This window comes from Cryptotermes secundus, unplaced genomic scaffold, assembly GCF_002891405.2.
Source record: "Cryptotermes secundus unplaced genomic scaffold, Csec_1.0 scaffold213, whole genome shotgun sequence".
Lineage (NCBI taxonomy): Eukaryota > Metazoa > Arthropoda > Insecta > Blattodea > Kalotermitidae > Cryptotermes > Cryptotermes secundus.
In genome coordinates this window covers 2,928,195-2,950,449 of record NW_019731264.1, presented here as the reverse complement: position 1 = coordinate 2,950,449, position 22,255 = coordinate 2,928,195, and the positions used below count along the sequence as shown (strand labels likewise).

The following is a 22,255-nucleotide window of genomic DNA, read 5'->3' as shown; positions in this document are numbered from 1 at the left end:
CGGGCAGTGCAGGTTGAATATTCCATTCGTTCTTTGACCTGTACTGCCTGTGCTCAACTGCGCACAGTTCTGATTCTGAGGGCGTCGTAAAGCAGCCCAACAAAAGAGTCGAACACGGGCAGTGCAGGTTGAATATTCCATTCGTTCTTTGACCTGTACTGCCTGTGCTCAACTGCGCACAGTTCTGATTCTGAGGGCGTCGTAAAGCAGCCCAACAAAAGGGTCGAACACGGGCAGTGCAGGTTGAATATTCCATTCGTTCTTTGACCTGTACTGCCTGTGCTCAACTGCGNAGGGTAGGCAAGCCCGCTCTGCGTGGTGTTTGCTTGGTTTACTCGTCCATCTTGCAAGATTAAGGCGGCACGTTCCTCCGGCACGTTGGTAAAATTCTGCCAAACTACACGGCGTAACATCCCACAATATAGTATATTTCATATTCACCACAGTGAGCACCTCATGAAAAGGGTTGACGGATCTGCGTTTGTATTAGGAGGTGGGCGGTTCTGATCCCGGTTGAATCATCGGTTATTCTGACAGACGTTCTGGGCCTTTCTAAGTCTATCCACGCAAATACAGACACACTACGTAGACTAGTCAATACAGCTTCATTCGAAATCCTTTTGAATTCAGTATTCATTGATCATACTACCTACGAGTCGATAGGTTATATAGTTCTGATTCTGAGGGCGTCGTAAAGCAGCCCAACAAAAGAGTCGAACACGGGCAGTGCAGGTTGAATATTCCATTCGTTCTTTGACCTGTACTGCCTGTGCTCAACTGCGCACAGTTCTGATTCTGAGGGCGTCGTAAAGCAGCCCAACAAAAGGGTCGAACACGGGCAGTGCAGGTTGAATATTCCTGCCTGTGCTCAACTGCGCTAAATTTCGCCGTCACTTTTTCTAAACGCTTCTTCTTTCTCCTATAAAACTGTTGTCTTCTGTACGTGACCGGTTCTTGCACCAAGCGCTTCCAATTGCTCAACAAACACTGCTTGCTGCCTTCGGTCAACAGCAATAAAACGATTATCAGACGCCAGGCAAATTACACAACACTTAATACATTCTCTACAGAAATGACATCACCTGCCATGTTGCTTAATTCTGTATCCAAGGTAACAATGAAAATCACGTTTACAGCCATAACCACTTTAGCGTGGCCGGAGAAGTGGGGACGCATGAGGGGGGGAAGAGGAGGCGCCACATTCAAGTAGCGTAGCCGCATTACCAGCGCAACATGACCATCGTGTCTGCATTCGTTAAAGCGAAAGGTCAAAAGAACGTTCGGGGACGCTCTTACGAAGTACGTTTCGCGTAAGCCTACCTGCTGACAGGGCATTCGCTGGATGGTAAAGCGCTCAGCTCTGGGAACGCTTTCGATACTTCTATACAAAAGCGCTACTTATCACTCCGAATTAAACGCATGAAAATTGAGGGCACATTTGTAGTTACACACAAAAAAAAAGGTGCTTTCGGGTTAAACTCTGAAATCATACACTCTGGGCGGACTTCGTATGGCAGAAGCCCGTATCTCGTCAATTCTTAGATGATCTCGGAAATAAACCCGTTGCTTTCATTTTCACATAGCAAACGAGCGTCTTATGTGGAGATCCTGTCTGTCCGTTTCTGTATAACCCAATATCAGGGCCTAAACAGTTGAACAACTACGATTTTTCAACCCTACTCATTCATAATATAACCTAGTTTACGTAAGCTCATAAATGGACTATCAGTGTATCCCATAAACCTTTGCACAGATTTCGCTGAAATTTAAACATGCGAGACTTCCACCAAAAATCGGGAAATTACAATTTTCAGACATACTACTCCATAATTAAGAGTAGTTTATTACCGGTAATGCTTATGGACTTCTCGATGTAACCTGTGAATCCTTTCATATAATTTGTTGAAATTCGACACGCTGACTGGAAATTCCTATTTGCTGTCATAATATTACATAATGAAGCCTGGTATGCATGTGACTCTTCTATGTATCCCGCAAACTGTTTCACATACTTGGCTGAAATTCGTTATGGGAGGCTCCCATCATAGTTGTCCGGTAATTTCAATTTTCAGCCATAACAATGCCTAGTTTACATAAGGTCATCAACTGAATCTTCCATGTATACCACAAACAGTTTCACAGATTATGCTGAAATTCGATATGAAAGCCTTTCAATATTGCGTTTAATTATTCCAGTCTGTAACTAAACCCATTAAAGCTCAGAGACCGACGCTGGTAATTCTGTATACTATCTTATGGAGTCCTTGCGACGAGCTAATCACCCGCCCAAGGAGTCCTACCGAATGTTTAAGATCTAGTAAACCGTGAAACGGAGAGTTTCATGGAGGTAGGCCTAGGCCCAAATTGTGGCTGTAGCGCCACAGGAAAAAAATCTTATGGAGTACACTGTAAGCAGTCTTATCTGTTACACAAGACGACAAAAGCATACTGTGTAATTCTTGCAAGGGAAGCTGTGTTCAGTCTTCCAATAAGTCGAGGTGACACAAATGTGCTTTCCCCTAACCAAATTTCTTTCTCAACGGATTAAAGGGTCAATTACGCTGCTGTTTTACGAATCTTGTCTGTGCCGAGTTCAATTCATACCTGGAACTGTATCGGTTTCCTCCTTATTTCCATTGCTACGAAACCACAAGCTGTTGGCTTGAATGGAAATTATTAACGGGACACTTCATTTTAAATCATGCCTTCATTATCAAACCCAGGATTGTTCGGAACATAACTGGGCAATATTTTTAACAAGGTGTTTTCTCCAAATCATGGTAATGTTAATGATGCAATTTAATTTGTGTCAGTCAAGTTCTTCGCCCCGCAAGAAAATAAATTCCTGACTGAGGCTGTTTAACGGTTAGTATTACTGACGTGTTATCTCAGTAGTAAGACTTGAGAAAAGCAATGGTTATGAAAATTGAACATATAAAGCGTAACAAATCATGCAATGCAAAAGCGTGCAATTAATAGACAAAGGAAAAAGAAACGTAAATAGGATAAACTTATTTATTGTTTATTTAACAACACCATTAGCAGCTCAGATTACACAGTGTAGAGTTGTAAGCGACGAAGGAAGTGGTCGTTGCCTACTTTCATGTTCTATCGGTCGTGGGCTCATTTTATGTGCTCTCAAATGCCAGGAAGGTGAGAGGAAAAGGCGAACCTCTTTCTACCTTCACGGAGGATGTTATTCTTTGGTGATTTCGTATAGGCTTGCTTATCTTATGCTGATGGTCATTTACTGTAGATACACAAATAGTAGTATGAGTAAAATAACTGGCTACTGAAAAGCAACCAGTGTCCAAACCGGTCTGCGTACCACCTTACCTCTTTTTTGGCAAGCAGCTCTGGTAAAGGGGCCGAATCGCGAGAAACACAACTAGTACACAGGCTCAGAATTTCTCACAGGACTAGTCAAAGTCGATGAATATGTATCCCTTACAGGAGTGGACAAAATAATGGAAGCACTAAGAAAATGAGGAACAGAATTTGTGTCGGCTACACTGAAAGAACTTCAGCTGGCAACACTGAATGTTCCTTCTTCCGTTTGCCTGTACTCTGTAGTGCTCATGTCAGTGCATCAGTGATCCAGCTGAGTGACAGTCCGTGTGAAAGAATCGGAAAATGGAAGGCTTGCCCGATTTTGAAAGATCGTTGGCTTGCATTTAGCTAGAGCATCTGTGGCAAAAATTGGCACATTATTAACGGTTTCTAAGCTAATGTCGGCATACACGAATCGTGGGAAGACATCATCAGCGAAGAGGAACAGAGAGCGAAAGTCAACATTGACAGAAAGGGGCAGCCGTACATTGAGAAGGATTATTCCGAATAATCACAGAACCACTGCAGCGCATGTGACAGCAGAACTTATCTTGAAGACCCCGTTTCCACAAAAACTGTCCGACGTGAGCTTCAGACATCCAACATCAACGGTAAGGCTGCAACTGCTAAACTTCTGTTCAGAGACAGTAATGCTCATATGCGTAAACTATGGTGTCATATCCATACAACCTGGACATCAGACAACTGGAGACGCGCGTGATATGGTCACGTGAGACGTCATTTCCGCTGTCCCCTACATCAGGAACAGTTTGCGTTTGGAGAACAACAATAAGGAAAGTATGGTTCCAACAGTGAAACATCACTGGACCAGTGATTGAGATTAGCTCTTTATAAGGGGCCCAACTGAGTAGGTGTCTTCCTTTCTCACGTCGTGTCCTCTATTACCTAGAATTCCGGACGATGGAAACAGTCCAAAACCCAGTAATTCTGTGTTCCAACAGAGTAATGGCTGTATACTATTTGCGCAAGGTGTAGAAAAAAAAAGCTACTAGTTGCAGTGTAACCTACATATGGTACTAGCGTACAATAACTAACGCATATCAGTAAATTTTATACCAAGTAGCCCACTGTATACTGCAAAATTCAGATTAAATAATTCACTGATTTCTGGTGCTTCCAATCGAGGTATACTCAAAACTATATTTACTTTAACGGAACTCCAATTCTATGATCCACGTTGTAATCATACGCTAAGAATTTAGTCTATTTACACTGGCCAAGACAGAGACGTAAAAAATTTTAAAAGATAAGCCTACCAATTCATCATGTGTCATTCCACTATAAATAGGCTATCTGAAGAAATTAATATAGCTTCGCTGTTATCAAATATACACACAGTAAACTTACATTGAGATCACAATATACGATTCTCCAAAATCACCCAATTTATTACACTGCGTTATCACTGGCACTAAAAACCCACTGATGTCGGATTATTTTTTTTCGTCCTCAACTGACTATCTTCAATGGCAACGAATACTACAAGAATGTTTACGTAATTTCCTTAAAATATTTAAAATGAGTCATTTCAATTAAAACTATAAATCTTGAAACACTTAAAAATTAATAACATGTTACGTACAATGACAGACGGAGGTATATGCCTGTTATGCTGTAATGTCACTATAACGCTGAAGGCTGTTTTGTATGAGAAGCTCTTCATCGCCTTTGAACGTCGATTTGATAGTGTATTTCGGTATCTCTGTAGTGGCATCTATGAGTGGGAGTGTTGACGTATGTACGGCTGTACGAATAATTAATCATTAAATCAATTTTACGCACTTAATGGAAATTTTATACTTATCTTAACGCAGAGTGCACAGACAACAATGAATTCTATCAAAATGGGTCGTCATACACTTCATCCGACGCCTTTAGTCTCATTTTTCAGCATCTGATAGCAAGATAAATTGTACAGATTTAAGAGAAAGACAGACAGATAAGCAGAGATAACACGAACTGCACCGACACCACGCCAGTGAGTGAAAGAGTGTACCTTGTCCCTCCCATCAGCTGTCTTGTTGTCGTCTTGTGTAGCTGAGATCGTGGCGACGCGATAGGAATCAGATCGCCCATGCTGAAACACAATAAAAATGCAGGGATGCCTAATAACTACAGTCCAAAACGCAAATAAAAAATATTACAAACTAAGGGGAAAAAACTTACATTATTTCATGCAAAATCATAGGAAACAGGAATGTGGCCATTTCTAAAGGTCGACAACAATTGCAAACATATAAAACACAGTACAACAAAAACAATACTAGCACTTATACAACTTAAATTAAAGTTATTACATAAAACCATCAACAGTCCCGCTGCGTGTTAATGCCATTCGAGACCCCAAAAGGTCTCTTTTAGAAAGGGTTAACTTACATGCTCACACCCACGTCATCTTAGTTCTAAATCAACTGAAAGTGTGCAAGCATTATGGATGTACGTGCAGCGAAACAAACCGCTAACTTTGGCACAAGAAACAGAGTAGGTTAACTCCGGCAGCAGAACCAGGGGGTTCAACAGAGTCCTGAATCGGTTCAACCTAAGCTCAATTTCTCATGTCCATTAAAAGTGATTTAAAATGTTCTCCTTCTTCGTCTTCCAAGTGGTTTTCCCAGCCGGTCGAACTACAGGTCGAGTGCACTGCTCACTTCACAGTCATTTTTAATTTGTGGCCCATCTTACAAGATGAGAAACAACTTGCAAAGTTACTGTTTTGTACACTCATTCATCTCTTCGAGGACTACCATCTTAATGTGGAGAGACGTTCTTCGCGCCCCAATGACTCGGACAGCTACAACGGAGGGAACATTAACGCTTGTAGAGCCACCATGCCAGACAGGTCAAAGTGTAGTCCCTGATCCCTCAGGGTCGGGTTGGACGTTGTGGTAATGACCCCACCCCGGTAAAATTTCCTGTTACGAGACCATAAAGAAGGCCAAAACCCACACAACAGGGCTGTAGTGTACCCCCAAACCTCCCGCCGATGAACTGAATTTTAACATTCTTAAACTAAATAACAACACTCATTTCCTTCATTTTTTTCAAATTTTAACACAAAACTAATACAGGTAATTTGCACCAGGACATGGCTTATGTGCAAGTAGAGGTACAGCTCCATGCATTTTTTAACCTCGGCACTAGATGAAAGTGAGTGGTCAGCTTCACGTACCCGTCGCTTTAACTTGGGAGAAATAACCACCCCCCAAACGAAAAGTCTCTTGTCACCAAAGGGAATCGAATTCAGATTCCTTGGTCGTCCAGCCCCTAGCCTATCCTCCCTAACCCCTGAGCTATCCCGGCTCACAATATGGAAACAAATAAATGGTGGAAAAAGCTTTTGACACTACCTCATAGCTACTGCTTGTGCCAAGGAAAAAAACATCCCTGGGATAGGACTACTCACGAGGGCAGCAAAATCATCATCTTATTACACTTATTTCGGGTTAGATTAATTTGTACAAGGGACACGTACAGTAAATGGTAAAACCTCGCCTACGCCTAAGCACAGCACCCCAAATGACTACAGAAGCGTGGGAGCACGCATTCTACATGGCGTCCAGGATTACGAAGAAGCTGCGGTTCCTACACTTCCTTACGGCTTCATGGGTATGAAATCTGTTCCTATTTCCCCACATTTCACTGCAATGCAGGTCTAACTGCGTTCCCTCTATATGAGGACGTACTGCAATCAATTAGTAGTTTATTCAACCGATCGAAAGCTTTATGCTCCCTCAAACATACACAGCAAAGCGGTGGCAGCGATGGTGGTACTACCAACGTTTTTATATTTTCAGATCTTCCCCCTTCAAAGGAAAATTTACAACATTTATTCCGCCAGGTCGGTCGAGTGCGGGTTTTGTACGGCCCTAGAGTACCACGCCGAAGCCTCAGGTCCAGTGCCTGCTATACGTGTCCGTCACAGCGTCCTTACAGTTAAGGACAGCAGTCTTACTGTAAAATCTACCTACTCCCGGCTTCGAACTCTAGACAAACGTCGTCGGCTTTCACGCCTCGGGTGCTCTACTCCCTGGGAAAGGGCCGCAAGTACGTTAGACAGAAAGCTGAGGGAGAGGACCGAGAGGCTACTTTGGATGTGACGGCTGCAGACCGAGGTTTCTCGACCTAGGACAAATGCAGAGCTATTCAGTAACAGTAAGGAAGAAGACTAAACATGACAGTTGGTGAACACTGTTATGTAACATCACCAGGGGCCTTGCTACTCCCGAAATAGCGTCACTGAACCTGCCAAGATACTTGCACTGCTGTACAACATGGGCCTTCTAGTGGCAAAGCCTGTTCATAATCAACGGGAGTCACTGTCACGATTTAGAGTGTGACTATAGAAGGGGTATGGACTGGATGCTACTACATTTATTCACGCAACCCGGAACTACAAGTATAATTACAGCGCCATCACTGATCTCCACACTTTACTAATCAATAGGACAACCTAAGTCTTCTTCAGTCTGTAGTGTCAACAGCCGTTTTCTTATATCGGATGTTAACAGTCGAGAATCTTCAGCTTCCCGGGCTAAGGTCCTTCCTGTCCAGAGAATATCCCGCGACCGAACTCTCTCAATTCCTTTCAACCATAGCGCCATCTCTTCTCAGCCTCTCTTGCAGAGCTCACTGAATTGCCAACCATCAGCTCTCTTTATTCCACCCACTCAACTAAGAATTACTTTACGCCTGGCGGTTTGCCGCCAATCAGTTCGCCTTGGCGACAAGCCCCTTAAGGATCACGACCAATTTTCTTTTTCAACTCAACACTTCCGGTTATAGCTCTTGGATAACTTCGTCTCTGACGAGAGGATGGGTCTGTCGTTTACAATTACTACTGGTCCTCGCCAGCGCAGTCATTCTCAGGTCCGAGTCCCGTGGGGCTCATGACCATATTTTACTGTCTCGGATTCGAGACCCCCCCCAACATGGAGGGCAAAGTCCCTGTATTTACGAGTATATCGCCAGGAACAGGTGGCCCAGTTATACCTCCAGGCACTGGGTTCCATTTTCGTCGCCTCCTACGAATCATAGGGCTACGGTGGAGGTATTCGAACCCGCTTTCACTGAGTCAAAGTCAAGTCATAGTCAAAGTCACATTGCGACTAGATATTTATTACTGTTTGACATTTCCGGTCTTGTTTTTGTGTGGCGCCCTCTCTGGCGAGAGGACGGGTCTGTCTTTTGTACATTCTGCTGGCCCTTACCAGCGCAGTCTTGCTCATTTCTTTATTCTTTTACATTATAAACATATTAAGATTAAGTTCTTCATATTGATGTTGATTAGCATGGGGTTTTGACACTTGCTTTAACTATTCCAGAGGGTAAAAGTTATCCGTGGTAACTGGCCGCGGAGGCCCATAGGGTTGTGAGATGTCGAGGCTCCAATATTTTCTAGACAATCAGCTAGCAGATGGCGTTGAGGTTGTCAGCCTCGCGCGCTGGCCGCCCTTAACCCCCAGAAAGATTCTTGGCACTCATCTGTTAAGAGGCTGAGTCAACACTAGGGTCATGGTACGGCTGGAAGGTTTAGGTTAATTGAAAAATCCATTGGCCTCATCGGGAATCGACCCCGGGACCTTCCGGCTCACGAAATATGAGAACTGCTGGTTAAGGGAATATTAAGTTATATATCCATATAATTCGTTCCTTAAGCACTTTACAGCCACACTTTCGTATGCTGTAATGGTTTACTGGACACATGGAGAAGTCCACTTATGGTTTCAAGGAAAACAGGCTTTGTAACCTGTCAATGTGGGTAAAAATCTAAACAGCCTTAGCCGTTATGCAAGGATCTCTTCATATTTTTGTGACTTTACTTATGGTAGGGTTTGTAATAGGCCAATATGGATAACAAACTAATTTTATGCCAAGGTCTCATATCGAATGGCCATAAGTAAAACTGTCACTGTAGTTGAAAATCAGAACTGCTCAACTTCTGATTAATGTTTCCCGTAGGCCGCGCCATAGCTCAAGCGGTTAGTCGCTGGCTTCCCAATGCGGCGGCCCGGGTTCGATCCCGGGTCTGGTCAAGTGGGATTTGTGGTGGACAAAGTGGCGCTGGGGCAGGTTTTCTCCGAGTATTTCGGTTTTCCCTGCCAATCTTCATTCCACCAACTACTCCACAATCACGCTCACCTATTAACTGGGGCTGGTACAGGAGGCCAGAAGTGGCAGCAGTACAAGGGACTTAGTCCCATCCCACTAGCAATAAAAAAATGTTTCCCGTCAGTAAAGTTGTCTTCAGCACGGGTCACCGAGGTTGAAAATCGGAACTTCTCAACTTCTGCTGAATGTTTCCCATAAGTGAAGGTAGCTAGCACTAAGCGGCCTCCGTAGTCTAGGGCTAACGTTCCAACCTCATGACTCAAGGTACGCGGGTTTAAACCCGGCGGAGGTCGTGGAATTTTTAAGGGGGGAAAAATTCAAGGAACAAGTCCTCCGGGAGGGACTTTAAGGCGTGGGTCCCGTGTCGTAGATTTACGGCACGTAAAAGATCCTCATGTCTCTAGGAGACCTCTGAGCAAAATTAGGCAAGCTTCCCGCCCAAGTAGTTTCCAATGCCTCTGGTAGATGAGGGAAGCATCGGGTACCGAGNCAATGGACCAATATTTGGTCTAAGTGCATGGGGAAACCCACCCCCTCAAATAATAATAATAATAATAATAATAATAATAATAATTAAGCACTATGCCATGAAGACATGTGGAGTGGAGGTACAGCTCCACCATTCTTGGCCTCGGCACTAGATGAAGATGAGTGATCAGCTTCACGCTCCGGTCGCTCTACCTCCGGGGAAATAGTCTCCTGTACCCAGTGGACAGGAGGCAGGGTGAGTCCTAGAGAAAAATTTTACGCCTACCGGTACTGAAACTCGACCATCTAGCCCGCTGCCCGTCGATAAAAAACAATTTTCTAGTGGTTTAGGTGCTGATACACAGTCAGTTACAAATGGACGGAGAAATACGAATTTCAGATTAAGGGTTTCTTCTTTTACTTTGTAAATAGCGCCTAATATAGGCAGCAAGATTTGCAGTCCCACAGCCTTCTCTGTTAACAGATCTGCTTGGCGCGCAGTGAAATTCAAGTGACTAATCAAGGAGGATTAGGCCCACTTCAACTTCTGTAAGGCAACAGCTGTCTGCCACTGGAATACAAGTTTCGCTTCCTGCAGGAAACACTCCAACACGATCCCTCCGCAACCAGTTTCACAATCCGGATTCTTCGACATGGCCAGTGCTTTCGGAATTCGAGTCGGGAACTGTGTTAGGATGAACGTGTAACTTCGGTTTTCGGAGAAAAATCCGCATAGAGAGCTGAAAGTTTCCCAACGTTTAGACTGCCATCAGGCGTATTCCTGAAACTGCCGCGGAAATCTTAAGCCAAGAATACCGCGATGGTTAGCCAAGCAGTCATTACGTAGCCTTCTCCTCACCCACCGATTGGTTCCTGGTGACAAACGCGCCCCACTGGTCACACACCACCTCCGATATTCCCGTGGCAAAGATAAAAGAACGAAGAAGTGATGACGTTCTTCTGGGTAGTAACACCGCACAGTTCGGAAAAAGCTCGACGTTCCGGAGAATCATAAACAGTCTACACTATTATGACATGATGGCCGAAATCCGGAATAGTGAAGCCAGAATGGATGTTCATTGCTGTAAACACATTCCTACAGCAACGAATACGCAAGCAACAATCGAGTAACTTCCGTTGTTCTGCAAAGGCGCTGTAAACACGCCTTCCCATCAACAGAGAGGCTGTGTTTTCTGCGTGGTCCGTGCAAAGTGGTTACAAAGAAGAGTTCAGTTGAGAAGAATTGTGTCCACTTTCGAGAAGCCAGCCTGCCAGGATATGTACTTGAGAGCAGAGGAATTGAACTGAGTTGGCAGTATCACAATAATGGCAAAGAAAGGAATTAGGCTGTGCAAAAAGACTTCATGCGTGCTCTGAAGTAACAGTGAGCCTGTTATAAATCCGTTACCAGGATACGGCTAGTGAAGACTGAGAACCCCAGTGAAGTGTAAAGTGTGTACATCAGCGATAGCGCTGTATTGCCTGTAGTCCCGAGCTGTGTGAATAAGGTGTCAGTAAATCCAATCACCCAACCCAGAACAGCTTCTGTATGTCATGCGCAACCCCCTACACGTGACACTTTATAACTAATCAGCTTTATACTGTGTCATTAAATTGCCACAAATAAGGTTTCTGCCATGAACAGAAGTCACCTCCATGTTCGATCCAGAACATGGAGACGGTAAGTTCCTGTAAAACGCCCGNTTAAACCCCCCTTTTTTTTTTTTTTTTCCTTTGGCGTTATAACCCACAAGAACATACCAAATATCCGCGGTTCGAACTGTTTCCTCTGTTCCTTGATGTCGTCCTCAATACAGGAGAGAGGGCAGAGGTGGATTAAAACCCAATGTATATAGTTGCAACTGTATTTTGAAATCTATGGGCCTTCACGGCCTGTTACAGGGATAGCTTTACTTTTTTACAGATTCCGACAGTCCAACTTTTTAACAAATGAATGCAAAAAGCAGAAGAGCAGCAGAACTCGGTCCCCATCTATACGGAAATATCGACTGTTCTGGGGATTTTCCTAATTCCCAAGAGGTGAATACACACACAGTAGACCAGTGGTTCACAAAGTGGGCTGCACCACCCACTGGGGGAGGTGGGATTACCTAGGATGGTGCTAAGAGGCAAGGTGGCGGCAGGGGGCACTGCAGGTGAGCCTCTCGGAGCGAGTTGTTCGCTTATTTTCGATTGAAGTGAATTCAGACCAGATATTGGGAAACTGGTATCACTTCATCAAACCCATCTATCGTATTAAAAATTTACTAACAGTAAAGTAGTTACTAAATGTATTTTATTTTATTGTTTTTACCTTCGCCGGTCACGACAGCCGAGCGGTCTAAGGCATGTACCGTCTTCGTTCGCTCGGAAGCCGGGATCGTGGGGTCGAATTCCACACAAAGTATGGATGTTTGTTATGTGTATGTGTTTATTCTGTGTTTGTGTTGTCCTGTGTTTAAGTAGAGGCCTTACGACGATCTCATCACTCGTCCAAGGAGTCCTACCATCTGTAAAATGATCAAAATGGGGGGGGGGAAACCTCGACCCCGTATGGTATCTTCCTTTGTGGGTTGTGCAAACCGCTATTCTGAATAATGCTTTTCATAGGGTAGGGCAGGGTAGGGGGCACTTGGGATGCGTCTATGGAACTATGGGGCGGTGGCCCCAAGAAGTTTGGAAACCACTGCAGTAGGCAGTAAACCGACTGCGAGGTGCAATTCTTCTTAAGTTTCTCACGATTAATAATTACAATATTTCTCTCTAATAATTGCCGTACTATGGCCCTGGGGTTCACTCAGCCTCTAACCCAAATGAGTACCAGGAATTAAATAAATATTTTTCCTGGGGAGTAAAGCGCGGCCGGCGCGTAAGCTGACAACCTTACCGCCATCTTTGAGCCGATTGTCTAGATAGTGTGAGACCCTCAACGTCTCACAACCCTATGGGTCTTCATGGCCTGTTACAGGGATAGCTTTACTTTTTTACTTTTTTTACTCTCTAATAATTTCAACGACTCTGTCACTGTTATTATCGAACTAATACGGCACAAAAATGCCAATGAAAACATAAAGGTTCGACCTGACGAAGATTTAGATCGTTTGTAAATTGGAAACACCAGTGATATGATTTAAACCAATTCTCCACCTAAAAAAATGTAACCTTATGGCACCACCACGCCCATACGCTACCACAGTTTTTAGACAATCGGCTCACAGCGGTGAGGTTGTCAGCCTTACGCGCTGGCCGCCCTTTAGCCCCAGAAAGATTCCTGGTACTCACTTCGGTTAGAGGCTGAGTCGACCCCATGGTCGCAGTGCGACTGGAAGGATTAGGTAAATTGAAAAATTCAGTGACCTCATCGGAAATCGATCCCGCGGCCTTCCGGCTTGTAGCACTGTGCCTCAACCCACTATGCTACAGCGTGGCCCATCAGATCAATGTATGTTTAGTAATTTATAGTTCTTGATAGCCACTCTGTACAGATAGAATATTTTAAAGGTTGATAGGCGTTCTTCACGGAACTTCTTTCTTCTCCGACACAGATCATTTATACACACATACCTACCTACCTACCTACCTACCTACATGATCCCACTTCCTGTAAATGGACGCCTGGGACAGTTCAGAAGTTTCTGAACAGTGCACAAAAATTCAGTCATCAGCAAGGACGAAAAGCAATGCGAAACGGCAATCAGCTGACGCCAACTGAACTCTTGATGCATTCAGCATTAACAAATAGGCTGAAAAGCGATTCTGTATGCCTCAGTGATATTCGTTTAGTGCAGATACAGAATTACTGTTCCAAAGCTAAAAGGACATTACAGAGCACACTATCAAAAATAATTTTCCCTAGTGTTTCGGTGAACAGTCAGTACACAGAAGTGTTTCAAATGAAAGCTGCACATAAAGGTAAAGTTGTCCCCTGTGCTTAGCTACGAGTAATTAAGCACCACGCCGTTAAGACGTATTGGGGAGTGGATGTATAGATTCACATTCTCTTGGCCTTGGCACTAGTTGAAGGTGAGTGGTCAGCTTCACGCCTCTGCCGCTTTACCTCTGGGGAAAGAACACCCGGTACACATTGGACAGGAAGTTGGGTGGTCCTAGAGCCCGTCTGGACAACGTGGAGAAAATTCTTAACGCTGCCGGGACTCGAACTCTGACCCCTGGGTCGTCCAACCCGTAGTCAGTCTCTATACTGACTGCTATCCCGGCTCCTAAAAGCTGTACATGGTGTGTCATAATCAAATGCATACTTCATGTCACAATTATTTTGTACGATGGGTGAAGTTGTCCCGTGCTGAACTTATTACGCACTGTCATTAAGACGTTTGGGGGAGCGAATATATAGATCCATAGATTCTTGACCTCGGCACTAATTTGGAGTGGTCGGATTTCCGCCCCGGGGGAAAGAGCCCCCGACACCCATGGGACAGGTTGAGTTGGCTCCATAGGCGGTCTGAACGACGCGCTCCTATCGGGACTCAACTCCGACCAACCTGTAGCCAGTCGCTATACCGACTGTACTATCACGACTCTTACCTTAACGTGTTTCATGTCGTGAAACAAGACCTCGAGGCGTGTTCTTGCGACGTCACTTTATTACTCTTCCACTAACTACAATTCAACGCAACTATATCACAAAATGTTAAAACAACTCTCACTAGAATGTCGAACTTCCACTCAATTATCTTCTTATGTAACCTAGAGCCGGACCTATAAAAACATGTCACTGTCCGTATTGTTGCAGGCTTTGCCTAGCACCGGTTGCTTACTCGGCCGTTGCAAGGGAGCGAATGGTTTCTAGCTTGCGATTGGCTAGCACTCGATCCACTGTGGGTGCTTCCCATAGTCACATATTGTTGTAGACCTTACATAGCAACGGTACCTGAACTGTCACTGTAATGTTCCCAGGAAACGTCTTTACTGCCCGGCAAATAACATGCAACAACTAGTAGAGCAAACGCATATGCACTCATGGATCATAAGTCGAGGAATTAAAGAGGAAAGAAGTCTCAATTCCTAACATTCCAAATGGAAGCCTGCAGCCCTTCATAATTTTGTTTACATTACATGCTCCATTCGGGTACGCAACAGACTCGTTGGGTGCTGAAAAGAAGGAATATGCGTGGGGACTGATGAATGGAAACCGAAGGCATGCAAGGATCTCAAACAGTATCGCAAACCATTCTGTGAAATCTAAAAAATAAGCTTCCGTTCATCGCGTGGAATGAAGGAATATACTTCACTCACAATGCAAATGAAACTCTCCCTTAACCGGCCACCCGACAGCAGCATTTTCGTTTCTTTTCGAGACAAGGTACTCCGCTCCCCGTTCAGAAACATTCGCACATTCAAGAGCGGGTCGGGAGACAACCTGCCGTGGCTTGAGGAACACGGTGATTCCTATTTCTAATGGATAAACAAAGCTTCAACGCGTTGAAACAAAACGACGAGGAAAATGACTCTATAGTCCTCTGATGGACCTTCGCCGCTTTTCAGTTTCGTGATCTTTTACACGGTGGGTAAGACTCCGTCAACGGGGTTTCAGCCCGTCGCAAGGCGCTGCCTGCAAAAGCAGGACAACAGAAACACAGAATAAACGCACAATGACATCCATACCTCAAGTGGGATTCGAACCCATGATCGCAGTGTTTGACCGGGCGAAGACAGTTCATACCTTCGACCGCGCAGCCACTGTGATGGGCGAGGAAAATGACTACACCTAAGAAAACTGGGAAGAAAAAATGTACAAAACTACGTTATGTTTACCTTCAAGGTAATTAATTAATCTTCACGTAATATCACTGGCGTAATTAAATGTAGGACCCTGAAGTTGGAAGTGCATGCAGAATATATTAAACAAGAAACTGTTTGAAGTCACCGCCGTGAAAGCCTCAAATCTTACAAGAAACTGTTTATTGTGAAAGGTCATCACCCCTCCCGAAGTTATACAGCAAAAACTTCAAGCAATCATGTGATCCCTGTGACAGCCTCTCATAATACTGCCTGCCGGACTGGTGGCTAGAAGTCAGTGTGCATCCGGGAAGGTCCTGCGACCGACCATCTCGACATGTCTTCTTGGTTTTCCTCCGTCTTCAAGCAAATGTTGAGATGGATCCCAAGTTCCATGTTGCTACTGCGTGCTTCTGATGCAGCAATCCCGATATAAATTCACCACAATTCTGTTCTTCCAAATTATACGTCGACAATGATTAAAAAATCGGAATTCCAGGTATCCCGTCTCAAGCCACTGCCTACAAACGTCATAACGTCTTAGCTTTCACACTGCCCCTTTCAGAAGGGCAAGCGGGTGAAGCCTGGGAACCTTCTAACAGAATGATGCTCTTCCTCCCTCCCCACAATATATTGCGATTCCCTTTACGCGGTAGCGCAGTTGGTTGAGGGGCTATGCTACAAGCCGGAAGGTCGCGAGTTCAAGCCTCGATGAGGTCACTGGATTTTTTTCAATTGACCTAATCCTTCCAGCCGCACTATGGTCCTGGGGTCGACTCAGCCTCTAACAAAAATGAGTACCAGGAATTAATTGAATAATTTTCCTGGGGAGTAAAGCGCGGCAGGCGCGTAAGGCCGATAACCTTGCCGCCATCTTTGAGCCGATTGTCTAGAAAATGTGGGACCCTCAACGTCTCACGACCCTATGGGCCTTCACGGCCTCTTACAGGGATAGCTTTACTTACTTTACTCCCTCTTCTTAGAACCACAACAGCTTTGACGCATGCCTCACAAGGGAAAACAATTTTGTAATTTCTAGGGTTCTGTAATAAAATTAAGCGTGTTCAGCAAGACACAGTACACCCCCCTCCCCAAGAAAAACCTGGTAACTTTAGATAATACCATCAACTGTAAAATCAACTTCTTTTTGCTCCTGTAAAATAGTGATCCACACCCAGCTCAAAATAAACGACTCAAAACAGCTCAACATTTTAGTTTCAGCAATAAGGAGATCGTCCGAAAAACTGGAACATGAACGTTGACATACTGAAAAGCATCGTAAACGAAATCGATTGCTGAGAAATTGTACTGGCTCACGACACGGTTCCAATGCTGGCGGACAAGACCCTTAAGGCTATCTAACAACAGGAATTTCCTTTTAGAGCGGTAAAAATGACCTGACTGCCGAGATGTGACCCTGTGTCACGTAGCAGGCGCCATGTTGACTGTGAAGCAAATATAAGACAACCCATCCATTTGGAATGTCTACCAAGAACACGTAAACGAAACAGGCAAGAATGTACGGCCTACCGCCGGAGAAGCCCTCTTCGCTCTATTCATTACTATAATACGAACAGCGGGTACGGCCTAGATATGTTAATCCCTTACTGCTTGAAGAGCAGCTGCTAGTTCCGTTGAGTGGAACTGTGAAAACGTCAGTTCCTTCAGCATATGCTATAACATGAACAGCGGGTACTGCCTAGATATGTTAATCCCCTACTGTTTGAAGAACAGCTGCTAGTTCCGTTGAGTGGAACTGTGAAAACGTCAGTTCCTTCAGCATATGCTATAACATGAACAGCGGGCACTGCCTAGATATGTTAATCCCCTACTGCTTGAAGAGCAGTTGCTAGTTCCGTTGACTGGAACTGTGAAAACGTCAGTTTCTTCAGCATACATGCACTATCGCTGCCAAAGAAATATAACTGGGGGAAAGATTTCCGTACAGGCCAAATATTATAAGCGCACATGAACTGCAAAGAGCTGCCTGGGAAAAATTAGCGCAACCCTAACACAGCACATGTAATCCGAAACATACAGGTAACATTTCCTCGCGTTTCCACGATAAACAGACTGTGTCAACTGTGAGGATCGTTCAGCCGTCACGGAAACGGAAAGACAACTTCCGTTATGAATTTTCTAGTGACTGTGTGTGAACGAATGTTCAACAACACATGAAATTGGGCAGATTGCGGGGGGGGGGTTTCTGCTAGCCTCACTATATTATAATTAAAAAAATCAGTAGTACAGAATATGTTGTGAAGTTTTCACGGCGGTTTTTGTGGCAATGTTTCTGAGAAACAAACCAACTCCATTTTCAGGATCGTACTGTGTGGGGGCGAGGAAGACTGCAAGGCGCTGCAACCCAGAGACTATACTCTGAGGCAACAGTTACTCATTTAAACTGGAACTGCACAAAGAATCTGAAAGAAATCTCATCTTACAAAAAATGTACACACGAAAGAAATAAAGGAATAAAAGGAGAAATATAGGGAGTAAAGAAAATATGAAGGAATTCACCGGTGAAGTTCTTGTTTGCACAACAGGATGTCCGCCCGTTCAATATGAACTCTGTAACAATACGGAAGTTCCTTGCTACCACACAAAAGTAATGCATTATACCCTACTTTTTTGTCACTTCAATCCATTTTATGCTGTAAGATTCTATTATCGTTCTCCATCTGTGTTCTGATTTTTATATTGTAAATACAGGGACATTTTAATGCTATTGACGAGTTCACGGGTCTGTGCTTCACCGCGACCGGCCCGTTGCCGGCCGCGAAGCACACGCGAGTTTTGCCGATGACTAACATGCTTGACGGCCGATAACGTTTGGAATTAAGGAAAATAATTAACTTGTAGACCTCTACACAGTATTATGTTACACGGCGGGAAGTCGGTTCATATATATGGAGTTTATGATTTGTCAGCTGTAGGCAGTAGTTATCAGTGCCATTTGTTCCCAGTTAACAGTTAGCGATGTGGCACGAACATGGTTCGCCATTTTAGAGCAACGTGTATTTCTGTACAACACCTACGTGAAATATGTACCTGCTGGAAAGTGTCGACGAAAATTTGGAGTAAATTTCGTGATGAAACAATTCATAATTTGGTGAATGAACTTAGAAAAAAAAAGACTTAAACGCCTAGTGCTTACTGACAAGATGACATAGGGGCCAGACCTGAACATACACCTAGAAAATCACTGAAACTTGTAGCTCAACAGGTTGGAGTGTCAAATCTTAGTGCAAGGACGGCAACACAATTGCGAAAGCTATCCAGTGAAAGTTGGTGTCTGGTGTGATGTTAAGTGCAGGAAGGATTGTTGTACGTGTGTTTTACGACATAATTAATCGCGAAAGATATTTACGTTTAGAGGGATAGCGTTTTCTACACCTCCTGTGATCTGTGAACAAAAGTGGGAACTTATTCCCTTCATTCCAAATGTTATCGGCATGCTGAGTCGCAGGCAATATTCGCATGCGCTTCGTGGCCGGCGACGCGCCGGTAGCGGTGAAGCGCAGAGCCGTGAACGCGTCTATTTTATTAAAAACGCCCTATACATATATCTAGGCAGAGCTATGGCCATGCCACAGCTCAGGCGGTTAGTCGCCGGCCCGCGTCAGGTCATGTGGTATTTGTGGTGGACAAAGTGGCACTGGGGCACGTTTTCTCCGAGTACTTCAGTTTACCCTGCCAATCCTCATTCCACCGTCTGTGCACTCATCCCCATCTATCATCCGGGGTTGGTACAATAGGACAGTTATTGGCCGACGTACCAAATAGACTTAGTCTCACCCCACCTCAAGAAAGAAAGAAAAAAAACCCTAGAATGCACTTCATGCTCCTGTATCCCATAAACTTGTTTGTACCCGGGAGGTACCCGGTTTGCGTCTCGAATGGGTCACTGGTTGCCCTGAATACCAGGTCAGTACATTTAAACAGGCCACGACTGACTCCCTCCAAATTCTTACATAATCACTGTGATCATCCTCGCATCTAATTATGCATCAGAAACACCGCGTTTAACTACACTCAAAACTCCATGTTCAATGTAAAGAGAAATTCAATTTGTAGGGTGTGAAATGAAGGGCCAGGCCAGCTCAGTAAAATGATGTACGGCGTGCGACTCCCGATTGGGGCGGTTTACTTCGCTCCGTTGTCATACGTGATGTACACCAACGTATTCATTGGATGCCGAGGACTCTTCCCTGATGGTAAAGCTCTGCTCAGATCAGAGCAGTGCAGGGGTTATGTATGAGTAGAAGTTTACTCCCCTTATACGCCTATATGGCGTGGTGCTGAGGCACGGGGACAACTCTGTAGGCACCTCCCAACTGATAAGAATACCAACTCCACGAACCTAGATACAATACCAATTGTACGTCGTTGGGCAGACCCAGTACAGTATTCTACCTTTTGCCCAGGATTGTGCCAATGGACATTACACAAGCTCACGTGACCCTTACCAGCTGATCGTCAGCGTATCCAGGTTCAGAGATCGAAGGAGAACTGCATCATATATAAGATCAAGGCTGAGCTCGTGGGTCACAATACGTTTAGGGTCAAGGGGAATTTAGTCATTGAAGCAGCTGGCTACGAGCTCTATAAGAGGGTTTTTTTTTTTCCTCTTGGGGTGAGACTCAGTCTACTTGGTACTGCGGCCACTGTTTGGGAACATACTGTACCAGCCCCAGATGTTGATGATGATTGTGGAGGAATCGGTGGAAGGCAAATTGGCAGGGGTAACCGAAGTAGTCGGAGAAAACCTGTCCCAGTGCCACTCTGTCCATCACAAATCCCGTATGACCTGACCGGAGTTCGAGCCCGGGCCGCTGCGGTGGGAAGCCGGCGCCTAACAGCCTGAGCTATAGTGTGGCACTACAAGAGGGTACGTCTAAAAGCTTCTCAAGACTGTGTACTACAGTAAACATAACTACCATTCTGCACATTGTCCTTCGCCTTGCATTCTTTCAAACACACTATTTCGGAATTAAATAGGGCTGTGAGACGTCGAGGCTCCCACAGGGCTACAGACTGGACGACCGAGGGGTCGGAGTTCGAGTCCCGGTAGAAGCATGAATTTTCTCTTCTCCCTGTCGTCCAGACCGGTTCTTGTGCCCACCCAACCTCCTATCCAATGGGTACCGGGCGATCATTCCCCGGAAGCAAGCGGCCGGGGCGTGAAGCTGACCACTCACCTCCAACTAGTGTCGAAGTCAAGAAAACGTGGGTCTGGTCACCCTTTCCATTTGAAAATGGTCATAAATATGGTCCGAAACATGTAGCAGTTATTAAAAAACTCCAAATACCCAATTCGATTGGTTTGTCATTGTCGTGTTGACGGCCAGAGCACCACAAATCATGACACACAACAGAATGCAAATAATAAATTTACCAAGTTACCCAATAAATGCACTGCTTGTATGAAACCTGAATGCCCGTTAACGTGTCCAGAAAGACTACCAATGAATCCTATCCTGCGCCAGTTCAATCGTGCCTGCACCACAACAACCTCAATCTCCAGGTCTCTTCCCTTCAAAGTACGATTTCGCTGACACTGCTGATGATTGTCGGGGTCCAACGCCGCGCTTGGACAGTTTCACTGGCGTGGTCACTTGATACAGTAGGTAAGTTCGCATAAAAACAAACTTACATTTCATTGTTCGTTCCAAAATACGTTAAATTAATAATAATAATAATAATAATAATAATAATAATAAATACATGAAACGTGTTGTACTTAACATCTCTTCCAACTGCCGTGGCTTCGATGTCATATATGCTTTCTTCCATCTGACCATTTTGGACGTCGTTTACATCCTTGCACGCAGTACACGGTAATTACTGACAGGTTCAACGGCTTCGGCATACTGTGAAGTAAAGAGCCATTGCCAGGCAACGACTCGGTTAATACATTCCTGCGGGATACAATGCGTGCAACAATTGTTACGCAACGGATCAGTAAGCACGCCTAAAATAATACGGGTCAACACTGGAACGCCACAAGACCGTCTCAACCGAAGGAGCATGGCACACTGAAATCCCTTTGCCGCGGGACAAAGACCCTCTCCGATTTGACTTGACATGCGGCAAGTTCGCGCACGGGAGGGTTCGTTCTGCCGCGCGCAGCAACATGGTATCGACTTTGCGAGGCAAAGCAACGAACACTGCCTCGCGCGGCAGCCGCGTGCGATCGATACCCGACCTTATGGACACAACGTTTCTGGAACTGAACTATTTCTCTCCTCAGGTGAAAGGCTGAAATGAGCATAGTCAGATGGGTCTGTGGACCGGTGGCAGACACTAACTCGTTCTAGCGAATTCAGCTAAAAAGGTACATTCCCCACCCCTTCACCTGAGGGAGGAAAGAGATTTAGTTTTCGAGACGTTGTATTCTTTTAAAATACTACACGACGAAGTCCAGAAACTCAGTAATTACGTAAACCTGTAAATGGACAACACAAATAAAGACTGATTTGAATACTTACTTCTTCAAGGCTGTTAGAATATTGACGCTCTGCTGTAACGTATTCACACCTACAAACTGCTAACGAATTCAAGTAAATCTAAGGGGACTCAGGCCTAC

General features: G+C 44.7%; 1 protein-coding gene across 8 annotated transcripts in view; it reads right to left on the bottom strand.

Annotated features, from left to right (window-relative positions):
* Positions 1–22,255, bottom strand: part of LOC111866732 (sodium/potassium-transporting ATPase subunit alpha) — a 338,583-nt gene that overhangs the window by 55,064 nt on the left and 261,264 nt on the right. For 5 of the 8 annotated variants that reach the window (XM_023855940.1, XM_023855937.1, XM_023855938.1 and 2 more), the window contains exon 2: positions 5,348–5,428. The exons of 2 other annotated variants lie outside the window; for them this stretch is intronic. In XM_023855940.1, the coding sequence (XP_023711708.1) occupies positions 5,348–5,428 (81 nt within the window). Of the gene's footprint in view, positions 1–5,347; positions 5,429–21,393; positions 21,478–22,255 lie in introns of those variants that run through there. One more of the 8 variants, XM_023855939.1, reaches the window with a different exon arrangement.